The sequence below is a fragment of the Erythrolamprus reginae genome, chromosome 5 (assembly GCF_031021105.1).
Source record: "Erythrolamprus reginae isolate rEryReg1 chromosome 5, rEryReg1.hap1, whole genome shotgun sequence".
NCBI classification, from domain to species: Eukaryota; Metazoa; Chordata; class Lepidosauria; order Squamata; family Dipsadidae; genus Erythrolamprus; species Erythrolamprus reginae.
This window is the reverse complement of record NC_091954.1, coordinates 117,792,039-117,814,291: the sequence shown is the minus strand read 5'-3', so window position 1 is coordinate 117,814,291 and position 22,253 is coordinate 117,792,039. Positions and strand designations below refer to the sequence as shown.

Genomic DNA, 22,253 nt, shown 5'->3' with positions numbered 1-22,253 from the left:
CCCCATAATTTTGTATATGTAAAAAATGTGCCGCAGCTCAAAAAAGGTTGAAAATCACTGCTCTAGATCACGTGATCCCTTTTTGTGACCTTCTTGATGAGCCAAGTCCACAAGGAAGCCAGATTCACTTAACAGCCATGTTACTCCTGCAGGGATTCGCTTAACAACTGGCAAGAAAGGTCCTAAAATGGAGGGAAAACTCACTTTCAGAAATATCTCCCTTAGCGACGTGAATCTGATGCTCCATTGTGGTCGTAGAGCGAGGACTAGCTGTCATTGTAAGAATAAGACCCTCAAACTACAGGACAAAGAGGAATCAGAGTTCTACAAAGCATGGAATAAATGGGACACCTGGTGGATAGAAGACAATATACAACTCCATCCTGATCTTTTTACCCTAATCCAAACAATTATCCCACAAACCTATAAAATGAATCATTGATAAAAGGATAAACAAATCCAAAAACACAAAATCCAAACTTTAACCCAAGTTTAGAAACCTAACACTTTTATCTATATTGATAGTAAAGATCTTAAAAGCTGTAGAGTAATCAGGTCGACAGATCAGTTGACACTATTTACGACACTTAATAAACTCATAGATGAACATATTTCTTCTTTCCTTCTTCTTTTTTTACTTTTAATTTTTCTTCTTCTCTCTTTCTCCCCCTTTTCTCTCTTTTTCTCTCTCTCTTTAGCTTTTCCTCTTCATTTTCTTCCATTATGTAAGTGTGTATTTTATTTTATAACTGCATACTCTAAATTCAGATAAATTTGTACTAATATTTACATAGTCCTTTTGCTTTCTGTATCCCCTCCCCCATTTATCTTTAATAAAGATTATATATATATATATATATATATATATATATATATATATATATATATATATATATGTTTTTCTTAAGTCGGATCACCCTGGTATATTTAAGGAACGTCACAGCTCCTTTTTGCCTCTAGGCCCACAACCCAGGACCACTACAAGGCAGTTAATATATTTATAGCCGACAACTATATTCTGTATGTGTTAAAATGTTTTCAGCTGGAATTTTTAAAATTAAGGGAGACTAGGATGGTCCCATTTCGGCCTTATTAGGCCTCATCAGCTAGCCACACCCCTTTCTTTTACTGGGATTCGATCTGGTGAACTCTGCATTGTAAAGCAGAGAACTAGCAGTTAGAGCTATTCGATCTGAATCCTTCCAGCTCTGTACCAGGGAGGGGCTATATGTTTTTCTTAAGTCGGATCATCCTGGTATATTTAAGGAACGTCACAGCTCCTTTTTGCCTCTAGGCCCAACCCAGGACCACTACAAGGCAGTTAATATATTTATAGCCGACAACTATATTCTGTATGTGTTAAAATGTTTTCAGCTGGAATTTTTAAAATTAAGGGAGACTAGGATGGTCCCATTTCGGCCTTATTAGGCCTCATCAGCTAGCCACACCCCTTTCTTTTACTGGGATTCGATCTGGTGAACTCTGCATTGTAAAGCAGAGAACTAGCAGTTAGAGCTATTCGATCTGAATATATATATATTTTAAAAAAAGAATAAATCTGTGGGTCATTCCAGAGCTGGAATTCTCTCTCAACCTCTGAAGTCAATTTCAGACAGACACACATCCATCCATAACAGATTAACTTGCATATTTCTCATTTTGGCTGATTTTTCTCACGTTCCCTTTCGTTAAATTTAATCTGTCATATCATTTGAACAAACATCAAAGATTTGTATTATTTTGAGACACGCCAAATATAAATTATTTTCTTAGCAACATCATCATCACGCAAACTGTTCCAGATAACCATTCTCCCCGAGGGGAAGGCACGGAAGGGGAGATTCTCGGGTCAGCTATAATTCGATTGGAGTTCTTGGTAAATTGCATTGCAAAAATTCGGAGAAGAAGAGCAGTCTAGAGGGAGGTGGGGGGGAAAACCCTGCACAAACGCAGCTGTATGAATTAATTCTGGGTGTGGAAAGCAGGCAGGCGAGAGGATGCAGCCCGTTTAAATCTCCATCAACCCAGTGGTCGGCACCTTCTCTCGCTACCTGTTGTGGTTAGCTCTGGCCCAGCTCCTGCCCCAAGGGCTGTGGAGGTGGAGGTGGGGAAAACGTCCAAATGTCACAGGCCTGTTTTGCTTCCGACAGAGTCGGCTGGTGAATTATCCTCTGAAGAAGGAAGTGTCGGTGGGATGGATGGGGGGGCTTGGCAGACAGTCCAGGAAGAAGGCAATCCTCCTTATCTTCGTTAGATTCGGATGATGAAATAATGATAGACCCACGCATGCGTAGAGCTATGCATCGGAGAGAACAGCTTCAAAAGTATTACATGGGTGTCAACAAACTCAAACTCAATCCAGACAAGACGGAGTGGCTGTGGGTCTTGCCTCCCAAGGACAATTCTATCTGTCCATCCATTACCCTGGGGGGGGGGGAATTATTGACCCCCTCAGAGAGGGTCCGCAACTTGGGCGTCCTCCTCGATCCACAGCTCACATTAGAGAAACATCTTTCAGCTGTGGTGAGGGGGCGTTTACCCAGGTTCGCCTGGTGCACCAATTGCGGCCCTACTTGGACCAGGAGTCCCTGCTCACAGTCACTCCTGCCCTCATCACCTCGAGGCTCGACTACTGTAACGCTCTCTACATGGGGCTACCTTTGAAAAGTGTTCGGAAACTTCAGATCGTGCAGAATGGAGCTGCGAGAGCAATCATGGGCTTCTCTAAGTATGCCCACATTACTCCAACACTCCGCAGTCTGCATTGGTTGCCGATCAGTTTCCGGTCACAATTCAAAGTGTTGGTTATGACCTATAAAGCCCTTCATGGCACCGGACCAGAATATCTCCGGGACCGTCTTCTGCCGCACGAATCCCAGCGACCGGTTCGGTCCCACAGAGTGGGCCTTCTCCGGGTCCCGTTGACTAAACAATGTGGCAGCTCCGACCGTCTGGAACCAGCTCCCCCCTGAGATTAGGATTGCCCCCACCCTCCTTGCCTTTCACAAACTCCTTAAAACCCACCTCTGCCATCAGGCATGGGGGAACTGAAACATCTCCCCCTTGCCCATGTTGTTTTGGTGTTTGATTGATTGTGTGCTTGCTTTTATATATTCTGGGGTTGTTTTTATGAATTTTTTAGCTTAAAATTGTAATTGGATTGGTGGGTATTGGATTTGTCATTTTGTACTGTTTTGCCATTGTTGTGAGCCGCCCCGAGTCTGCAGAGAGGGGCGGCATATAAATCCAATAAATCTAATCTAATCTAATCTACAGAAAATAATTGAGTCCACTTGTGTTTGGGTGGAGTTCAAGTAATTAGGGCTGCTGTTAAATTGGCAGTGTGCCGGCCTCGCAGTGTGGAAGATTATCTGATCGTATTGGTTTGGATCGTGCCTTGCTGTTTCTGGATTGTGCTCAGGACTTTGTTTGGATTCCTGGACTTTGGAATATAAAGACATGTGAGTGTTTATCATGTCTGAACAACAGTAGCTGTGACAAATCTCACAGTTGCTGGTTTATTGCTTGGATTTTACTCCTGGACTCCGTGATCTGTCTGTATTCAAGAGTGCCTTGTTTGTACAAGAAATCCCTTGGAAGTTTAAAAGGGAGTTTTACTTCTTTTTTGTTTGGATAAAGAACCTTTAACTGCACTCTCTATTGTGTGTGTGTGTGTCTGCTTGGCTAAATTTCCCTTTAATTGAAGGCGTGGGCATACGCCAGCTGAAAACTACCTGGATGAAAACTTCCATCTTTGGGCGGGTGAAATACGGCAAAGGTGTCTCTCACATTACAGGGCTCGTTAAGCAAAATAAAGTCTGGTGGCCAAGGGTGAAGGTCACCCAGATTTTTAAGGAGGTACTTCATTCTGGAGCCTGTCTTGTGCCCACACACACCCTGACTCTTCATCCTTACACCAGGGTGTCCCTTGCGTACATTTTGGCTGTAGCACTGGGCACAGATGGACGGCAGGAGACTGTCACGGCAGGGGACAGGTAAACATTCCCTAAAGCACCAGGATGGACGTCCTTCTCCGAGTTGGCATCTAAGAACCGGGAGACAAAAGGCAGAGAATACAGATTTTAGCAAACCAGCGATCGTGGCCCTAGTAGGACGGTTGCCCAGAAAGTAATGCACCGCATTTTTTTTCCTCAGCCTACAGTAATGGTTCGAATCAGAACTGCAGAAGAAACAACTGCTGCCCACCTGCCTTTCATTGAGGACCTGTAGACTGCATGAGTGAAAAAGAGGGCTGTGAAAATATTGACTGACCCCTCACATCCTGGACACAAACTGTTTCAACTCCCACCCTCAAAACGTCGTTACAGAGCCTTGCACACCAAGACAACTAGACACAAGAACAGTTTTTTTCCCTGAATGCCATCGCTCTGCTAAACAAATAATCCCCTCAACATTGCCAAACTATTCATTAAGGCTGCATTACTATTACTATTAGTCTTCTCATCAGTCCTATCACCCATCTCCTCCCACTTATGACTATATGACTGTAACTTTTGCTTGCATCCTTATGATTTCTATTAATATTGATTGCTTCCTGATTGCTTATTTGACCCCTATGACCATCATTGTGTTGAACTTCATGATTCTTGACAAATGTCTCTTTTTCTCTTATGTCCACTGAGAGCATCTATACCAAAGACAAATTCCTTGTGTGTCCAATTACACTTGGCCAATAAAGAATTCTACTCTATTCTATTCTATTCTATTCTATTCTATTCTATTCCATTCTATTCTATTCTATGTGAAACTTTAGATATACATTATTTGAATTGTCAGGAGTGTGTGTGTGTAAATTTTGCGTTTCTTCAGACAGGTCGCGTAGCGGCAGCCGTGTTTCAAAATGGCGTCTGTAAGTGATGTACGTTACAAGCAGCGTGTCGTCATTGAATTTCTCACTGCGGAGAAAGAAACTGTTGGGAACATTCACAAATGTTTGTGTGCAGTTTATGGAGAATCTGCAGTCAAGAGAAATACGGTTAGGGTGACCTCTGAGTTGTCAAAGATACACATACACAGAGGAAACACAGTGTATAAAATATTATTTACTTTGGCAAATATCTTAGTCAAAAACAGTCCTAATCATACACAATTAAATCAGTCAATATATATACAAAACTATAAGTCTTACTTGTTCAGCTTACAAATACATAAACCAGCATTTGAACACACAGTTCTTACTACAGCAGCCACAGGAATAACAAAGAGAGTCAGAGAGAGAGAGAATCATGCTTCTGGCGCCCTGTTGTGGCCATCCGTAACACTAACTCTTAAAGCAATAGTGTTCCAATACAATTAAGCATACATTGTTGGTTTATTTTATATCTTGCCAAACTCAACCAGTTATGTACATAGTACTAACAGTGTCTTAGCTCACCTCGGAGAAGGCGCCCGCAGCAGGTTAAGAAGGTGCCGGCTAGGAAGCATCCCAAAGAACCACTCAGCCCGAGCCAGCAAGACCAGCCAAACGCATATTGGGTGCCCATGAAGACATTATGCAAGACCAGGGTGGAGCGCTCCACGTAGACCTCAATGGCATACCAGGTGGAGCCAATGAGCCCAGGAATACCTGTGAAAGAGAGGGAGAGAGGGAGGGAGGGAAGCTGTCGTCTCCGATCTACCCTATCCCCCCCCCCCCCAGGACCGGACCCTGTGGGCCAAGCTACCTCCTGTTAAGAGTGCCAATCCAGAGACGAAGCAGATTCGGTCTTTGATCCCTGGTTCATCCAGAAGGAACTTCACACAGTCCAGGCCCAGGAGGAGAAACACGAATCCGAGCCCAGCCAGGAGGTCAGCGGTGATCAGCAGAATTCGGGTCAGGACCAGCTTCACTGCAAGAGAAGCAGGGTGGGTTGGGGAAAATAGCAAAAGCATTTAGACTTATATCCCGCTCCACAGTACTTTTCCAGCCCTCTCTAAGCAATTTACAGAATCTGCCTCTTGCCCCCAACAATCTGGGTCCTCATTTGACCCACCTGGGAAGGAAGGAAGGCTGAGTCAACCTGGAGCTGGTGGTGGGATTTGAACTGCTGAACTACAGCTGTCAGCTGAAGTAGCCTGCAGGGCTGCACTCTAACCACTGCGCCCCCCTGGATCATGGCACCCCCTCACATGCACTGGGTGCAGCCCTGAACTTGATGTGAAGACTAATCATAATAGTAATGCAGACTTAGTGAATAGTCTGACAGTATTGAGAGATAATTATTTCTTTAGCAGAGTAATGGTGTTCGGGAAAAACCAGTGGTGGCAAGAAAGGTCGTGAAATCAAGCAAAATTCACTGAACAACGGTCTCACCCCACCATGGAAATTTTGGCCCCCCTTGTGGTCGAACACTGAGGACTATCTGTGTAGATGACCTCCTGGGTCCCCGTGACTCCTCACCTGCTGGGCAGACCCACCTACCTGGGTGCTCAGCGAAGATGGAGTCGTATTCATCACAGGTGGTTATCCCATCGAAGGCGTTGGTGACGCACTCCCACCAGAGGCCACGGCACGTGGCACTCACCTAGAAGAGAGGACGCTGTGGTTATTTCTGTGGAGGGGACAATTCCACTGTTTGGGGAACCACCGTTGCCTTCAGAGTAGCAAAGGCCAAATTAGACATTGGAAGCCACCAGTTCATGAAAAGCAAGAAATAAAATTCTGCTTGCAAAAGACCAGGAGATTTTTATTAGAGCATCTGCACCAAAGACTCTACATGGGGCTACCTTTGAAAAGTGTTCGGAAACTTCAGATCGTGCAGAACGCAGCCGCGAGAGCCATCATGGGGGTTCCAAGATTTGCCCACATTTCTTCAACACTCTGCAGTCTGCATTGGCTGCTGATCAGTTTCCGGTCACAATTCAAAGTGTTGGTCATGACCTTTAAAGCCCTACATGGCATGGGACCAGATTACCTCCGGAACCGCCTGCTACCGCATGAATCCCAACAACCGATAAGGTCCCACAGAGTTGGCTTCTCCTGTTCCCATTGCCTAAACAATGTTGTTTGGCGGGCCCCAGGCCTCTGGAACCAACTCCCCCCAGAGATTAGAACTGCCCCCACCCTCCCTGTCTTTCATAAACTACTCAAGACTCATTTATGCCGCCAGGCATGGGGGAGTTAAGATATTCCTTCCCCCTAGGCCATTACAAGTTATGCATGGTATGTTTGTATATATGTTTGGTTTTATTATAAGGGTTTTTAGTTGTTTTATTAATTGGATTTCTACATGCTGTTTTTGTCATTGTTGTTAGCTGCCCCGAGTCTGCAGAGAGGGGCGGCATACAAATCCAATAAATAAATAAATAAACAAATAAAATTCCTTGGGTGTCAAATCACACTTGGCCAATAAAGAATTCTATTCTGTTCTGTTCTGTTCCGTTCCATTGTATTCTATGCTATTCATTCTATTCTATTCTATTCTATTCTATTCTGTTCTGTTCTATTCTATTCTATTCTATTCTATTCTATTCTAACTCAGGGGTTACTCTGCACACCCATTAAAGCTTAGCATGCTTGAAGCAGGGAGTTTGATTAGAAGACCTCCAAAACCCCTTCCAGCTCTATCCTCATGGGTTGATTCAGGGGTCTCTTTCGATTTTTGTGAAGCAGGTAGAAGCGGGGCTTAAATTAAGCTACAGAGGGTGAAAGAGGAAACCTGCCTTGTCTCCCACCCACCCCACCCTCCCTCGCCCACCCAGCCTCTCCTCTGCTGCCCCTTCTGCCCATGTGGCCTTTGCAAAGCCCCTCTTGGAAGGGAGCTGAGGTCAAAACCTGCCCGCAATCTTTAGAGAGCCAATGGACCAGGGACGTGCGAAAAGTCACTCCATCTGTCAGGAATTAGCCCTGGCACGGTGGGTCGTTTAGTGTTCACACTTGAGCGGGGAAGTGTGAAATGTGGAGGCTGCAAACAGCCTCAAGGGCAGGTTAATGAGGCCGGAAGAGGGTGGCCGGCATCACATGGGAAGCCAAGGTTAAAATAAAACCTCTGCGGACTCCAAAGATCGCCAGCTCGCAGCTTCCCAAGCGGGTTCTGCAATTTCATTCATGAATCTGTCATCTGCACCTCTAGAAGTGTCTGGTTCGGTTCTGCAACCCAACAAGACCCACACAGACTTCAGAGGAGAATCAGGACTGCGGGAAAAACAATGGCTGCCCACCTGCCTTCCATTGAGCACCTGTAGACTGCACGAGTCAAAAAGAGGGAGGGGAAAATATTGACTGACCCCTCACATCCTGGACATAAACTGTTTCAACTCCGACCCTCAAAACATCGCTACAGAGCCCTGCACACCAAGACAACTAGACACAAAAGGAGTTTTTCCCCAAACGCCATCACTCTGCTAAACAAATAATTCCCTCCACAATGTCAAATCATTTACTAAGGCTGCATTACTATTAGTTTTTCTCATCATTCTGATCATCCATCCCCTCCTGCTTAGGCCTGTAGGACTGTAACTTGTTGCTTGTATTCTTAAGATTTTTATTAATATTGTTTCCTGGTTGCTTATTTGACCCCCTATGCCAATCATGAAGTGTTGCCCCTCCTGATTCTTGACAAATGTCTCTTTTCTTTTATGTGCACTGAGAGCATCTGCACCAAAGACAAATTCCTTGTGTCCAATCACACGGCCAATAAATAAATATTCTATTCTATTCTATTCCATCCCTATGCCTTTATACTTTATACTTTGCTATAATATATCACTTATTTGCTATATCTTAATCATGCAATTTTTAGTCATATTACCTATGTCGCCAGTTGTAAAAGAAGAATTTGCTAAACAATGATTTTTCTTTATATTATATACATCATGTTTGGTTGAAGGATTAATAAATTACTTATATTCTTTTCCTTTTATTTCGAATTGTGGGAGATCTTACAATTTATAAGTATTTAAGCTTCTAGATATTTTTTCTGATTGACCCATTCGTCCTTCCTTATCCAAGTTTGATAAAATTCTCTATCATCTTTTCCCTGGATTTCCAATGTCATTTTGGCAATGTCATAAATTTTATTTATTAAATTTAATGTTGTGGGGATATTGTCTAATTTCCAGTGCTGCACATACACAAGCTTGGCAGAAGTAATTATATGCAGTATTAAATACCTATCTTATTTGGATATTTTTTGGTCTTATTATTCTGAGTAAATAGAATTCCTTCTTCACAAGCATGTTCACATTCCTAGTCCATGAGAGGTCCTCTGAGATGTATTTTATTTTTTAAAATTTATTTATTTTGTCCTATACACAATAATAGAAACATACAAACTTAGAAGACTGACGGCAGAAAAAGACCTCATGGTCCATCTAGTCTGCCCTTATACTATTTCCTGTATTTTATCACAATGAAGGTAATAGAGGACACCTTCAAGTAAAATATACACAATGGACCAGGGAAGTGTGAAAAGTCACTCCATCTGTCAGGGAAAGAAAGAGGAGAGAGTATAGGAATAAAATATATCAATGAGAGAATAGAAGAAAAGATATAGGTATAGAAAAGATATAGGAGATATAGGAGAGACAATAGGACAGGGGTCGGAAGGCACATTATGCACACCCCTTATTGACCTCTTAGGAATCTGGAGAGGTCAACCGTGGACAGTCTAAGGGTAAAATGTTGGGGGTTAGGGGATGACACTACGGAGTCCGGTAATGAGTTCCACCCCTCAACGACTCGATTACAAAAGCCGCATTTTTTTACAGTCAAGTTTGAAGCAGTTAATATTGAGCTTGAATCTGTTGTGTGCTCTTGTGTTGTTGCGATTGAAGCTGAAATAGTCGCCGACAAGACGTTGCAGTATATATGTCCAGAATTTTGAAACTACCAACCCTCTCCACCTCCTTGCCGTTTACACGCAGACGTACACACCCATGGAAAGAGACACAAAGACACATCGAGTGCTGCTGGGTCCTTACCTCCAGGGAGTCATCGACGTTGACCATCCAACAATCGGTCCAGGTGGCTGCAACGAGGAATCCCGCTGAGAAGAAGGCTGAGAGGCAGCCCAGATACTGGAGCTGAAGTCTCATGTTCTCCAGGGCGAAGCCTCCCTCCCTGTTCCTACCGATGGACATGGGCTAATGACCCCCAAGGCCCCCGTGCCTTGGAGGGAGGGGAGGAGGGCCCTGGGGGGTGAGTGGCGGCACGCAACCAGGGCATGTGCCTGCATTAAAGTCCTCCTTAATTGGCTTGGGTTTTGGCTCAGCTTCAGGTGGATTCACCTGGTGGACCCAGGATTTTTCTGGAGAAGGTCCAGCTGCTTCCAAGGGAAAGTTCTGGCCACGGGCTCAAGGGCAGGTCACCTCCAGGCGATGCCTCCACCAGGCCATTGGCGAAGCTCAAGGGGGGGGGGGGGTGTCACTTGAGCAGAATCAGCAGAATAAAGCAGAATAACAATAAAACGGAGCAGCCACATGAAACAGAACAACAATGAATAGGAAAATAACAATAACTGAATAGCAGAACAGAACAGATAGGAATGGAATGGAATAGAATAGAGTAGAACAGAACAGAACAGAACAATAACTTTATCACTTTGAGTGTAGTGCACATGATTGGTGTACATTAAAATGAAATTTCATTGCATACAGCTCTGAAAGGATTTCCACCTCCAATATACATAAACATGGCAAAATAAATAAATAAATACAAAAACCATGTATGATACACCCATTATTATATTATATATGACACAGAGAAGTCAACAATAAAAATCATAAAGTACTTTTGTCCTGTCTCTTTCAGCTAATTTTGAAACCCATTTTGGCCAAGTGGGGCAGAAGGGAAGCTGAACCCCCAAACTCGGGGTTGGCGGGGGAGGGGGGCAAAACAGCTTCTCCAGGAGGGTCTGCATTCTGTGTTTCCTCCAGCAGGTGGCGCCGGTCTCATTCCTCCTGCCCAGGAGGGAGGTTGAACTGGGGAACACCTGGATGTGAAAGTTTGGAGAAGGCAGAGGCTGAACCCCACCAAACGTTTTGCAACTCCTTCTAAGGAACGGTATCTTTCATTTGTTCATTAGGGGACCACATTTATCCCCTTGGCTGATATTTTTAAAAATCGGACGATTACGTGCAGTTGGATGGGAGACCACAGGGAGATCTCAGGGTTACAATCCTCATCAGAAAACAGAGACATTCCACCTTTAAATACAGCAAAAAACACCCTACAGGGGAGCCATCTATATATATATATATATCTTGGACCTGGTTGTGATTGAAGGACATTGGACATTGTGACTTGTCTTTCCTCTATGGATTCTTTGTTATTCTTTATATTTATTTAGAATTTTGCATACATAAAAGTCAAGTTAAAGAAGTAAGAGAAGAGCAAGAGAGAAACAAAAAGAACAGAAAATAAAAGGGAAAAAAGAAAGAGGGAAAGAAAGAAAAGGAAGAAAAGAAGGAAAGAAAGAACTAAGGATGGAAGGAGAGAAAGAGAGACAAAGAAAAAACTAAGAAAGAGAGAAAGCTGGAGAGAAAAGGAGGGAAAGAAAGCTAAGAAAGAAAGAGGGAGAGAGTTAGAAAGAAAGAAGAGAGAAAGAAAAAGAAAGAAAAAAGGAAGGAAGGAAAGAAATAAGGAAGGAAGGAGAGAGAGACAAAGAAAAAACTTAGAAAGAGAGAAAGCTAGAGAGAAAAGGAGGAAAAGGAAGCTAAGAAAGAAAGAGAGAGACAGAGACAGAGAGAAAAGGAAAGAAAGAAAGCTAAGAAAGAAAAAGAGAGAGAGAGAAGGAAAGGAGAGAGAAAGTAAAAAGAAAGAAAAAAGAAAGGAAGGAAAGAAAGACATGGTGACTTACATTATTTATTTATTTATTTTATTTATTTATTTATTTATTTATTTATTTATTTATTTATTTATTTATTTATTCGACTTATATGCCGCCCAATGCCTTGGACTCATCCATCCATCCATTCATTATTGTATTTAGATGCTGTCCAACTCAGGACTCTGGGCGGCTAACAGACCAAAAACATGAAAAACATCTTAGAACAACCATTGTGCCAATCTGGACATAATAAGCATCACAACATGAAGTGTTAAAAACACTTTAAAACCCCTTCATATCATTTCATAGTCAGAACTTGCCAACTGCAACCACGGGATCAGTGGCCCCAGGACTGCCAGAAAAGCCAGGTCTGTACTGCTTTTCGGAAGCCCAGCGGGGTGGAGGCAGTCCAGATCTCCAGACTGGTAACTGGTTCCAGAGAGCTGGGGCTACCACAGAGAAGGCCCTCCAGTCGGCACTGTTTAGCTCCCACCTGGTCACATGGCCAGCAAACCACTGCCATCCAGTCACGTGATCATTAAGCCACACCCACAAAATAAGTCACACCCACAGTGTGGCAGTAAAATTTTTAGAACAGAACAGAACAGAATAGAATGGAATGGAATGGAATGGAATAGAATTTTATTGGCCAAGTGTGATTGGACACACAAGGAATTTGTCTTTGTGCAGATGCTCTCAGGGTACATAAAAGAAAAACATACATTACTCAAGAATCGTGAGGTACCATGTGTGTAATAGATTTATAGAAATAAAGATCTCTAGGAAACTAAACATTCAACAACGAGTGGATAAAAGGCGGCTAGGAAATAATTTACCATAGATAAAATATGGATAACCAAAATGATTAATAGTCGATACCGGTTGTATTTACCAGAATATTCAATAATAGAAGAAGCTATATTTTCCCTCCTCACATGATGATGTAAATTATACATTGATTGTTATTTGTTATGGTGTTGGTTTTTGTTGTTGTTTTGTTTTTGTATTTTGTAAATATTTGTTTGTCTATTTTCAGTTGTTATGTTTTTAAAAGAATTATAATGTATTGGACAAAACAAATTATAAAGCCCTTCATGGCACCGGACCAGATTATCTCAGGGACCGCCTTCTGCTGCATGAATCCCAGCGACCAGTTAGGTCCCACAGAATTGGCCTTCTCCGGGTCCCACCAACTAAAGAATGTCGCTTGGCGGGACCCAGGAGAAGAGCCTTCTCTGTGGCGGCCCTGGCCCTCTGGAACCAACTCGCCCCAGAGATTAGAATTGCCCCCACCCTCCTTGCCTTTCATAAGCTACTTAAAACCCATCTCTGCCGCCAGGCATGGGGGAATTGAGATACTCTTTCCCCCTAAGCCGTTGCAATTTTATGCATGGTATGTGTGTATGTATGTTTGGTTTTTATAATAATGGATTTTTAACTGTTTTTAGTATTGGATTATTATTATATACTGTTTTTATTACTGTTGTTAGCCGCCCCGAGTCTGCGGAGAGGGGCGGCATACAAATCCAATAAATAAATAAATAATAAATATAATAAAAACTTTTTTAAAAAAAAAACGCAGATTTGGGGCTGTGTTTGATAGATTTATGGTGTTACAGAAACTTCATATAAAAGGATTTTTTCCCCTGGTTCTCCCGAGCTGCCCAGAATAGTGTTAGGATGGGCAGCCATGAAACTTTTAAATAAATAAAGACGTGCATCTACACTGAACAACATTGTCGGTTGGGTGCCTCTCTCTGTGTGTTTGTGTGTATTTTGAAGATGTTTGGGGAAAGGATTGTCCGAACTTGCCTTCGGTTTCTCAGCCTTAAATCTCCCGCAGATTGTACATAAAAAAAACACCTGAATTGCAGTTTTGACTCAAAATTACTGTTGTGTTGTTGTTGGTTTATTTTCTCCCTCTCTCTCCTGTCCATCAAAACATTCGGCTTCGGCCCACCCACACACTGGCAAGTGTTGGATTTTGGAACACACACACACATACATACATACACAACCAATGATGTTTGTCTCTTTCCTGCTTTGAACAAGTTCAGACAAAGTTTCTGGAGAAGGGCTGGCTGTTGTGTTCTCTCCTTCTCTTCCAGACAACGATGTTTTGATGGCGCTGAATCATTTATCTAAAGATAGTAACGAGGGCGAGGGCTCTTGAGTAGCACCTAGTAGTAGTAATCCGGGAGAAAACAGGAACCCCAGTTAGAGAGGACAAATAATAGCTCTATTTTGCAGTTGTTTTCTGCAAGACGACTTATTGCAAAGAAAAGGACTCAGAAATATATATATTTCCTCCCCCCATGCAACTCACAAAATGCCTCAAAGCAAATTTAAATTTTGCAACCTACAAAATTCTTCCTTCTTCTTTTTCCTTGGGGTTCCCAAGAGACTTTTTTTTTTAAAAAAAAAATTCTTTATTTTTACATAGACATACAAACACAACACATCGAAAAGCATTGGACATCGTGTGACACACCTGCTTTACAATTCTTATTATGCTCAATCTCCATTACATAGCTATAATTATATATATATTATATACTGTTTCTATTCATTGATCCTACTATGGCGTCTCTCCTTTCTTTTTCCCTTCTCACTGATCCTTTCTTTAATCCCCAATTTTCTATTCTTTTTTAACATATATCTTTATAGTTTCCTTTTTTCCAGCCAACAATATTTTTTTTTAATTTGTTTTGTTCAATACACAATAATACACAATGAGGGTTGTAGAGGATATAATCAGGTAGAATGTATTAAAGGGGGAATAGAGGAGAAAATAAAGGAGTGAAATAAAACGATGAGAGAATAGCAGGAAAAGATACAGGCATAGAAGAGAAGATATAGGAGATATAGGAGACACAATAGGACAGGGGACGGAAGGCACACTGGTGCACTTATGTACCTATCCCAGCATTCATATTATTCTGATTCGTCCTTATTTTTTAATTCCACTGCTAATTTATCCATTTCTGCTCACATTGTTATATTTTCTAGTAAGTCCTCATCAATAGGTATGTTTCTGTTTTTCCAATGTTGTGCAAAGACCATTCTCGCTATTGTTATATGTAAAATTAGATACATTTGACTTTTTTCAAATTTTCTCATGATATTCCCAATAGGAAGAGCTCTGGTTTTCTTTCTATTTTTCTTTCTAGTATTTCTTCTAAACATTTTTGAATTTCCCCCCAATATTTTTTTGATTTCTCACAACAACACCATTTCCAACATCTAGGTGTACAGAAACACAGAAGATTGATGGCAAAAAAAGACCTCACGGTCCATCTAGTCTGCCCTTATACTATTTCCTGTATTTTATCTTAGGATGGATCTACGTTTGTCCCAGGCTGTGAGCCGCCCCGAGTCCACGGAGAGGAGCGGTATATAAGTTTCATTAATAAATACATAAAATAATAAAATAAATCAGACCGGCACCATTTTGCTTGCTGCCGTTGTTAAGTGAATAATTGCAGTTTTTAGGGACAAGGGTTGTTAAGTGAGTTGTGTGATCCAGGGCCAAAGAGCAACGGTCATAACTGTGAACCAGTTGCCAAATGTCTGAATTTTGGGTCACGTGACCACAGATGCTGCAGCAATTGTAAGTAAAAAATGGCCAGAAGTCACTTTTTCCATTGCTGTTGTAACTCCGAATAGTCACTAAATGAAGTTGTAATTCAAGGACTACTTGTGTTTATTTCTTTGAAGCATTTACAAAGCCGCCCGTCTTCTAAGTAACTCTGGGCGTTTCCCGATCCAACCTATAAAATCATATTATTAAAGCCATAAAATGAAACAGATTAAAACTTTAAAGCATTAAAAAATAACAGATTCCTGGCGCCAAGTCAACTTCTCAGGTGCAATTATCCAATCTGATGATCCCAGCACCTGGAGGAAAATCCTGGTCTTTTAAGGCCTGGGGGGGGGGCTAAGAAGGGGGAAAAGCTATCCCTGAATAACAGAATTACAGAGTTATGGAACTCATTACCTGACTCAGTAGTGTCAACCCCTAACCCCCAACATTTTTCCCTTAGACTCTCCACGATTGACCTCTCCAGGTTCCTTAGAGGTCAGTAAGGGGCGTGCATAAGTGCACCAGTGTGCCTTCCGTCCCCTGTCCAATTGTCTCTCCTTATCTCATTTATCTTTTCTTCCTTTCAAATATGTTCACCTATACTTTTATATCTTTTCTTCTATTCTTTTCTTTCTTTATATTATTACATATCTTTCTCTTCAATGTGTATTATGTATTGGACAAAATGAATGAATGAATGAATGAATGAATGAATGAATGAATGAATGAATGAATGAATGAATGAGTTGGTAGGGACCTTGGAGGTCTCCTAGTCCAACCCTAGTCTTCTAGTTGAAAAAGGAAGGAAGGAACGAAGGAAGGAAGGAACGAAGGAAGGAAGGAAGGAAGGAAGGGGGAGAGAGGGAGGGAGAAAATAGAATGGAATGGAATGGAGTGGAGTGGAGTGGAGGAGAAGAGAAGAGAAGAGAATTCTTTACTGGCCAAGTGTGATTGGACACACAAGGGATTTGTCTTTGGTGCAGATGCTCTCAGTGTACATAAAATAAAATACACATTTGTCAAGAATCAGGAGGCACAACACTTAATGATGGTCATAGGGGTCAAATAAGCAATGAGGAAAAAAATCAATATTAATAAAAATCTTAAGGATACAAGCAACAAGTTACAGTTATATGCAGTCATAGGTGGAGGAAAATGGATGATAGGAAGGATGAGAAAAAACTAGTAGAAATAGAAGTGCAGACTTAGTAAAAAGTCTGACAGTGTTGAGGGGATTATTTGTTTAGCAGAGTGATGGCTTTTGGGAAAAAACTGTTCTTGTGTCTAATTGTCTTAGTATGCAATGCTCTGCAGCAACGTTTGGAGGGTGGGAGTTGAAACAATTTATGTCCTGGATGCGAGGGGTGAGTAAATATTTTCCCCGCCCTCTTTTTGACTCGTGCAGTCTACAAGTCCTCAAGGGAAAGCAAATTGCTAGCAACCTCCCGTCTGTATGTGGATTCATCGTTGTCTCGAATGAGTCCCATCACTGTTGTATCATCTTCGTTGATTATTGCACATAGAATATAGAAGCGATTTTCTATCGTCCTCTTTTCCTGAATATTCCCTGCATAACTATTCCTATTTCTGGGCACTTAATAGTCCCAGGGTGTCATCCATCCAAATAATAGAAACATAGAAGACTGATGGCAGAAAAAGACCTCCTGGTCCATCTAGTCTGCCCTTATACTATTTTCTGTATTTTATCTTACAAAGGATATATGTTTATCCCAGGCATGTTTACTGTGGATTTATCTACCATGTCTGCTGGAAGTTTATTCCAAGGATCTACTACTCTTTCAGTAAAGTAATATTTTCTCATGTTGCTTTTGATCTTTCCCCCAACTAACCACAGATTGTGTCCCCTTGTTCTTGTGTTCACTTTTCTATTAAAAACACTTCCCTCCTGGACCTTATTTAACCCTTTAACATATTTAAATGTTTTTATCATGTCCCCCTTTTCCTTCTGTCTTCCAGACTAGACAGATGGAGTCCATGAAGTCTTTCCTGATACGTTTTATGCTTAAGACCTTCCACCATTCTTGTAGCCCGTCTTTGGACCCGTTCAATTTTGTCAATATCTTTTTGTAGCCAGTCTATCCATCCCTTGTCCATTCAAAAGGGATGGATGCTGTTTCGAGGGATGGACAGCCCAATATTTTCAGGGGGGAGGAAGATATAGAGGTAGTCCTTGACTTGTAGACTTTTATTTAGTGACCATTTGAAGTTAAAACGGCACTGAAAAAAGGGCCTTAACTTAGGACCATTTTTCACACTTGTGATCGTTGCCGTGGTAAGCAAAATTTGGACACTTGGCAACCGATTCATATTCAGAGTCCTGGGATCACCTGATCCACTTTTGTGACTGTCTGACAAGCAATGGGGGAAGATAGGGTCACTTAACAACTGTGTTACTAACTGAGCAACTGCAGTGATTCGCTTAACAACTCTGGCAAGAACAGGTTGTTAAACGGGGCGAAGCTTACTTAGTAACTGTCTCACTTAGCAAGAAAAAGATTGAGGTCAATTGTGGTCCTAAGTCAAGGACTGACCTATAGATCATCTCCCATCTTTCCTAAAAGAGAAGGAAGTTCCTAAAAAAAATAATCAGGATACCCCAATGTTTCCTCTAAGGCCCGAGAGAAAAATAGAAACCTAGAAGATTGACAGCAGAAAAAGACCTCCTGTTCCATCTCGTCTGCCCTTATACTATTTCCTGTATTTTATCTTAGGATGGATCTAAGTTTATCCCAGGCATGTTTAGATTCAGTTACTGTAGATTTACCAACCACTTCTGATGGAAGTTTGTTCCAAGCATCTACTACTCTTTCAGTCAACTAATATTTTCTCACGGTGTTCTGATCTTTTCCCCAACTAACCTCAGATTGTGGCCCCTTGTTCTTGTGTTCACTTTCCTATTAAAAACACTTCCCTCCTGAACCTTATTTAACCCTTTAACGTATTTAAATGTTTCGGTCGTGTCCCCCCTTTCCCTTCTGTCCTCCAGACTCGACAGTTTGAGTTCATGAAGTCTTTCCTGGTACGTTTGATGCTTCAAACCTTCCACCATTTTTGTAGCCCGTCTTTGGACCCCTTCAATTTGATCCATCTCTTTTTGTAGGTGAGGTTTCCAGAACTGGACACAGTATTATTCCAAATGGGGTCTCACCAGCGCTCTATACAGTCGGATCCCAATCTCCCTCTTCCTGCAAAGAAAGGAGCGAGCAAAACTCCAAAACTAAAGAGGTGGGGGGATATTTCTGTTTATTCCAACTTTTGCCTGGCTTTGCTCTGTTTTTGTTTTTGCATTTTCCTCAACACAACACATACACACCCTGTTTTCTCAATTTTTCTTAAGGGAGGGTGCGGCCAGCATCAATTATTTTGGCTTCAAGCTGGCTTAATGCTGCTTTTCTCCCAGACTGCATTGTTTGACATAAACAAGCGCCCGACTTTGAAGGCTGCGGTTTCCAGCAGATCCACGGGGTTTCTCTGCAGCCACCCAAACATGTGTTGCTTGTGTGAGATCAATGTTTTTTGCAGGATCTCAGGGTGAGATTTTCCACGACTGTAATTTGTGGTCCGGCCGTGGTGGACGGAAAGTGCAGAGATGATGAAAAATGGCACATCTTTTAAGCAAAGGAGATGCTGAAGGAAAAAGCCACCCAAGAGAAGAGGAGGAGGAGGAAGAGGAGGAAGAGGAGGAGGGGGGAGGAGCGCCCATTGTTCAAGTTTGTCAAGATCCTTCTGTATTTTGCGCCTGTCTTCTGGAGTGTTGGCTGTTCCTGCCAGTTTGGTGTCATCTGCAAATTTGATGAATTCCCCATCCATCCCTTCGTCCAAGTCATTGATGAAGATGTTGAAGAGCCCTGGGCCTAAAACAGAACCTTGGGGTCCTCCACTGCTTACATCCCTCCATGGAGATACAGTTGCATTGAGCACTGCGCATTGACTGCAGTTGGTTAGCTAGTTTTGAATCCATCTGGTGGTGTTGCTGTCTATCCCACATTTTTCTCTATTATCTAGTATTTGTTTATGGTCTACTTTGTCAAATGCCTTACTGAAATCCAAGTAAACCACATTGACAGCATTTCCCTGGTCCACTAATTTTGTCACTTTGTCAAAGAATGGAATAAGATTAGTCTGCATGATCTTTTTTTGACAAACCCATGTTGTCTTTTGGTTATTGCTTTGTTTGCTTCTAGGTGTTCGTTGATCTGTTGCTTGATTATCTTTTCCAAAATCTTCTCTGGTATTGAGGTCAGGCTGAAAGGTCTGTAGTTTCCTGGATCTCCCCTCCTTTCTTGAAGATGGGAACTACATCAGCTCTTTTCCTCTGGCAATTCCCCAGTGCTCCAGGATCTTTGAAAGAGATAGTTCACTGGTTCTGAGATCTCGTCTGCCGGTTCCTTCAGAACCTTGAGGTGTCATCCATCTGGTCCCAATGATTTGAATTTGTCTAGGGTAAACAGGTGTTTTCTTACCATTTTCTTCCCTATTTTAACTTGTGTTCCTAATATGTTGTTTGTGATGCTGTTTTTGATAGGTTGGGCTGTAAAGACAGATGTAAAAAATGTGTTAAGTGATCAACCACTGATTGATTGCTCTCACCACCAGAAAGTTCTTCCTTACTCCCAGATTTAATCTCTTCTTGGTCAGCTTCCATCTGTTGCTCCTGATGTGGCTCTGGAAAATAGTGTGACCCCGTCTTCTCTGTGGCAACCTCTCGAGTACCTGTAGACTGCTATCATGTCCCCCCTGGCCCTTCTTTTCACTACGCTAGCCACGCCCAGTCCCAGCAACCTCTCTTCGTATGTCTTGGTTTCCAGTCCTCTTATCATTCTGGTTGGTCTCTTCTGCATTTTCTCTAGAGTTTCAATGTCCTTTTTATAGTGGGGTGACCAAAATTGAATGCAGTACTCTAGGTGTGGTCTAACTAAGGCTTTACATAGAGTCTTCCCTAGTCTTGGGGTGTTTCCCTCTGTTGATGCAACTTAAGATTGTGTTGGATTTTTTAGCCACTGCTGCACATTGCTGGCTCATATTTTATCACCAAGATATGACAATAGGTAAACATTAATTAATAGTTAAGTAGATTGATAGATGAAAACTGTAAAAGAAATATAGTTTAGCGTACTGTACATATATGTTCCATATACACTGTTCAAAAAAATTAAGGGAACCCTTAAACAACCCAATATAACTCCACGTAAATCAAACTTCTGTGCAATCAAACTGTCCAACACTGATTGACCATCAATTTCACCGGCTGTTGTGCACACTAAACTTTGTACAGAACAAAGCAGTCAATGAGAATATTTCATTCATTCAGATCTCGGATATGTTCTTTGAGTGATCCCTTTGTTTTTTTGAGCAGCATATATGGAAGTGTGACATCAACTCTTCAATGAGTTGTCCATCTTTCGTGGCCAAATTTTATTTTATGAATGGTGTACATGCATAAGATTTGACCGGTTTTTATATAAATGGGTTTTATCGGGGTCAGTTTTTAGAGATTATATTCGACTTCTTTTTATTGCTTGTACCTTTTTGTATTGTATTATATTATGTCGTAAGCGGCTCTGAGTCCTTCAGGATTGGGTGGCATAGAAGTCAAATAAATAAATAATTAAATAAATAAATAAATAAATGTAACTAAGTACATAGGTAAGTAAGTAAGTAGGTAGGTAGGTAGGTAGGTAGATAGATAGATAAATAAATTCAATTTACTGTACAAAAAAGTATTACAAAAGTTGTTATGTGTTTTTGTATGTTTCAATGCTTTTTTGTTTTGCTTTTTATAAAATTATTTTTATTGGATAAAAATATTAAAGATACATTTAGAACATTGATTAGACTTGTACACACATAACATAACATAAATACATATATGCAGACATACAAACAAAGCAATTGTACTGCATTATCTAAAGTTCGTATACCTCCGGAACCGCCTTCTACCGCACGAATCCCAGTGGCTGATAAGGTCCCACAGAGTTGGCCTTCTCCGGGTCCTGTCGACCAAACAATGTCGTTTGGCGGGCCCCAGGGGAATAACCTTCTCTGTGGCGGTCCCGGCCCTCTGGAATCAACTCCCCCCTGAGATTAGAATGGCCCCCGCCCTCCTTGTCTCTCGCAAATTACTCAAGACCCACCTATATCACCAGGCATGGGGGAACTGAGACACCTCCCCCAGGCTTTTATATTTTATGTTTGGTATGTATGTGTTACATGGTTTTAATTGTTGGGGTTTTATATATCTTTTTCTTTTAATATTAGATTTGTTTCACTGTTATATTGTCTTTATTATTGTTGTGAGCTGCCCTGAGTCTTTGGAGAGGGGCAGCATACAAGTCTAATAAATTATTATTAAATTAATAAATTATTAATCTTTCAAATGCCCTGGAAAATAGTGTGACCCTGTCTTCTCTGTGGGAACCCCTTGAGTACCTGCATAGTGCTATCATGTCCCCGCTGGCCCTTCTTTTCACTAGGGTCTCCATGCCCAGTGCCAGCAACCTCTCTTCGTATGTCTTGGTTTCCAGTGCTCTTATCATTCTGGTTGGTCTCTGGTGGGTATTTTAATCTTTCAAATTTCTTTTAAAATTATTATTATTATTATTTATTAGATTTGTATGCCGCCCCTCTTCGGAGACTCCATAAAAAATTTTTTTGTGTGTTTTGGTGAGTTGTTTTTTATTTTCCTCCAAGAATAATTTTATTTCCTTATTAATCATCTCTGTATATTTCTTGTCTTGGAGTAAGTTTGTGTTTAGTGACCATCTCCTATATTCTTTCTTTCCTCCTTGCCAAATAATTGTTATCGGGTTATGATCTGCCCACGTGTTTGGTTCTATTTCTACAGATTTTATGGTTTTATATAATCTGTTACTTAACCATGC

The 22,253-nt window shown here is 41.5% G+C and overlaps 1 protein-coding gene across 1 annotated transcript; it reads right to left on the bottom strand.

The window, feature by feature from the left end:
* Positions 1–2,892: 2,892 nt before the first annotated feature.
* CLDN16 (claudin 16) lies at positions 2,893–10,060 on the bottom strand. The gene is made up of 5 exons (XM_070754183.1): positions 9,922–10,060; positions 6,422–6,524; positions 5,685–5,849; positions 5,396–5,587; positions 2,893–4,045 (listed from the first exon to the last, which is right to left on the bottom strand). The coding sequence occupies exons 1-5, from the start codon at positions 10,033–10,035 to the stop codon at positions 3,912–3,914; spliced, it is 708 nt and encodes a 235-aa protein (XP_070610284.1). The 5' UTR covers positions 10,036–10,060; the 3' UTR covers positions 2,893–3,911.
* Between the last annotated feature and the right edge of the window lie 12,193 nt (positions 10,061–22,253).

What these genes read in the sequence shown, in the direction of transcription:
- CLDN16 (XM_070754183.1), bottom strand. Translation starts at nt 10,035, where the DNA reads ATGAGACTTCAGCTCCAGTATCTGGGCTGCCTCTCAGCCTTCTTCTCA. An exon ending in ACGTCGATGACTCCCTGGAG is followed by an intron (nt 6,525 to 9,921) that starts GTAAGGACCCAG and finishes CCTCTCTTCTAG; the next exon opens with GTGAGTGCCACGTGCCGTGG. An exon ending in CATCTTCGCTGAGCACCCAG is followed by an intron (nt 5,850 to 6,421) that starts GTAGGTGGGTCT and finishes CTTCTCTTGCAG; the next exon opens with TGAAGCTGGTCCTGACCCGA.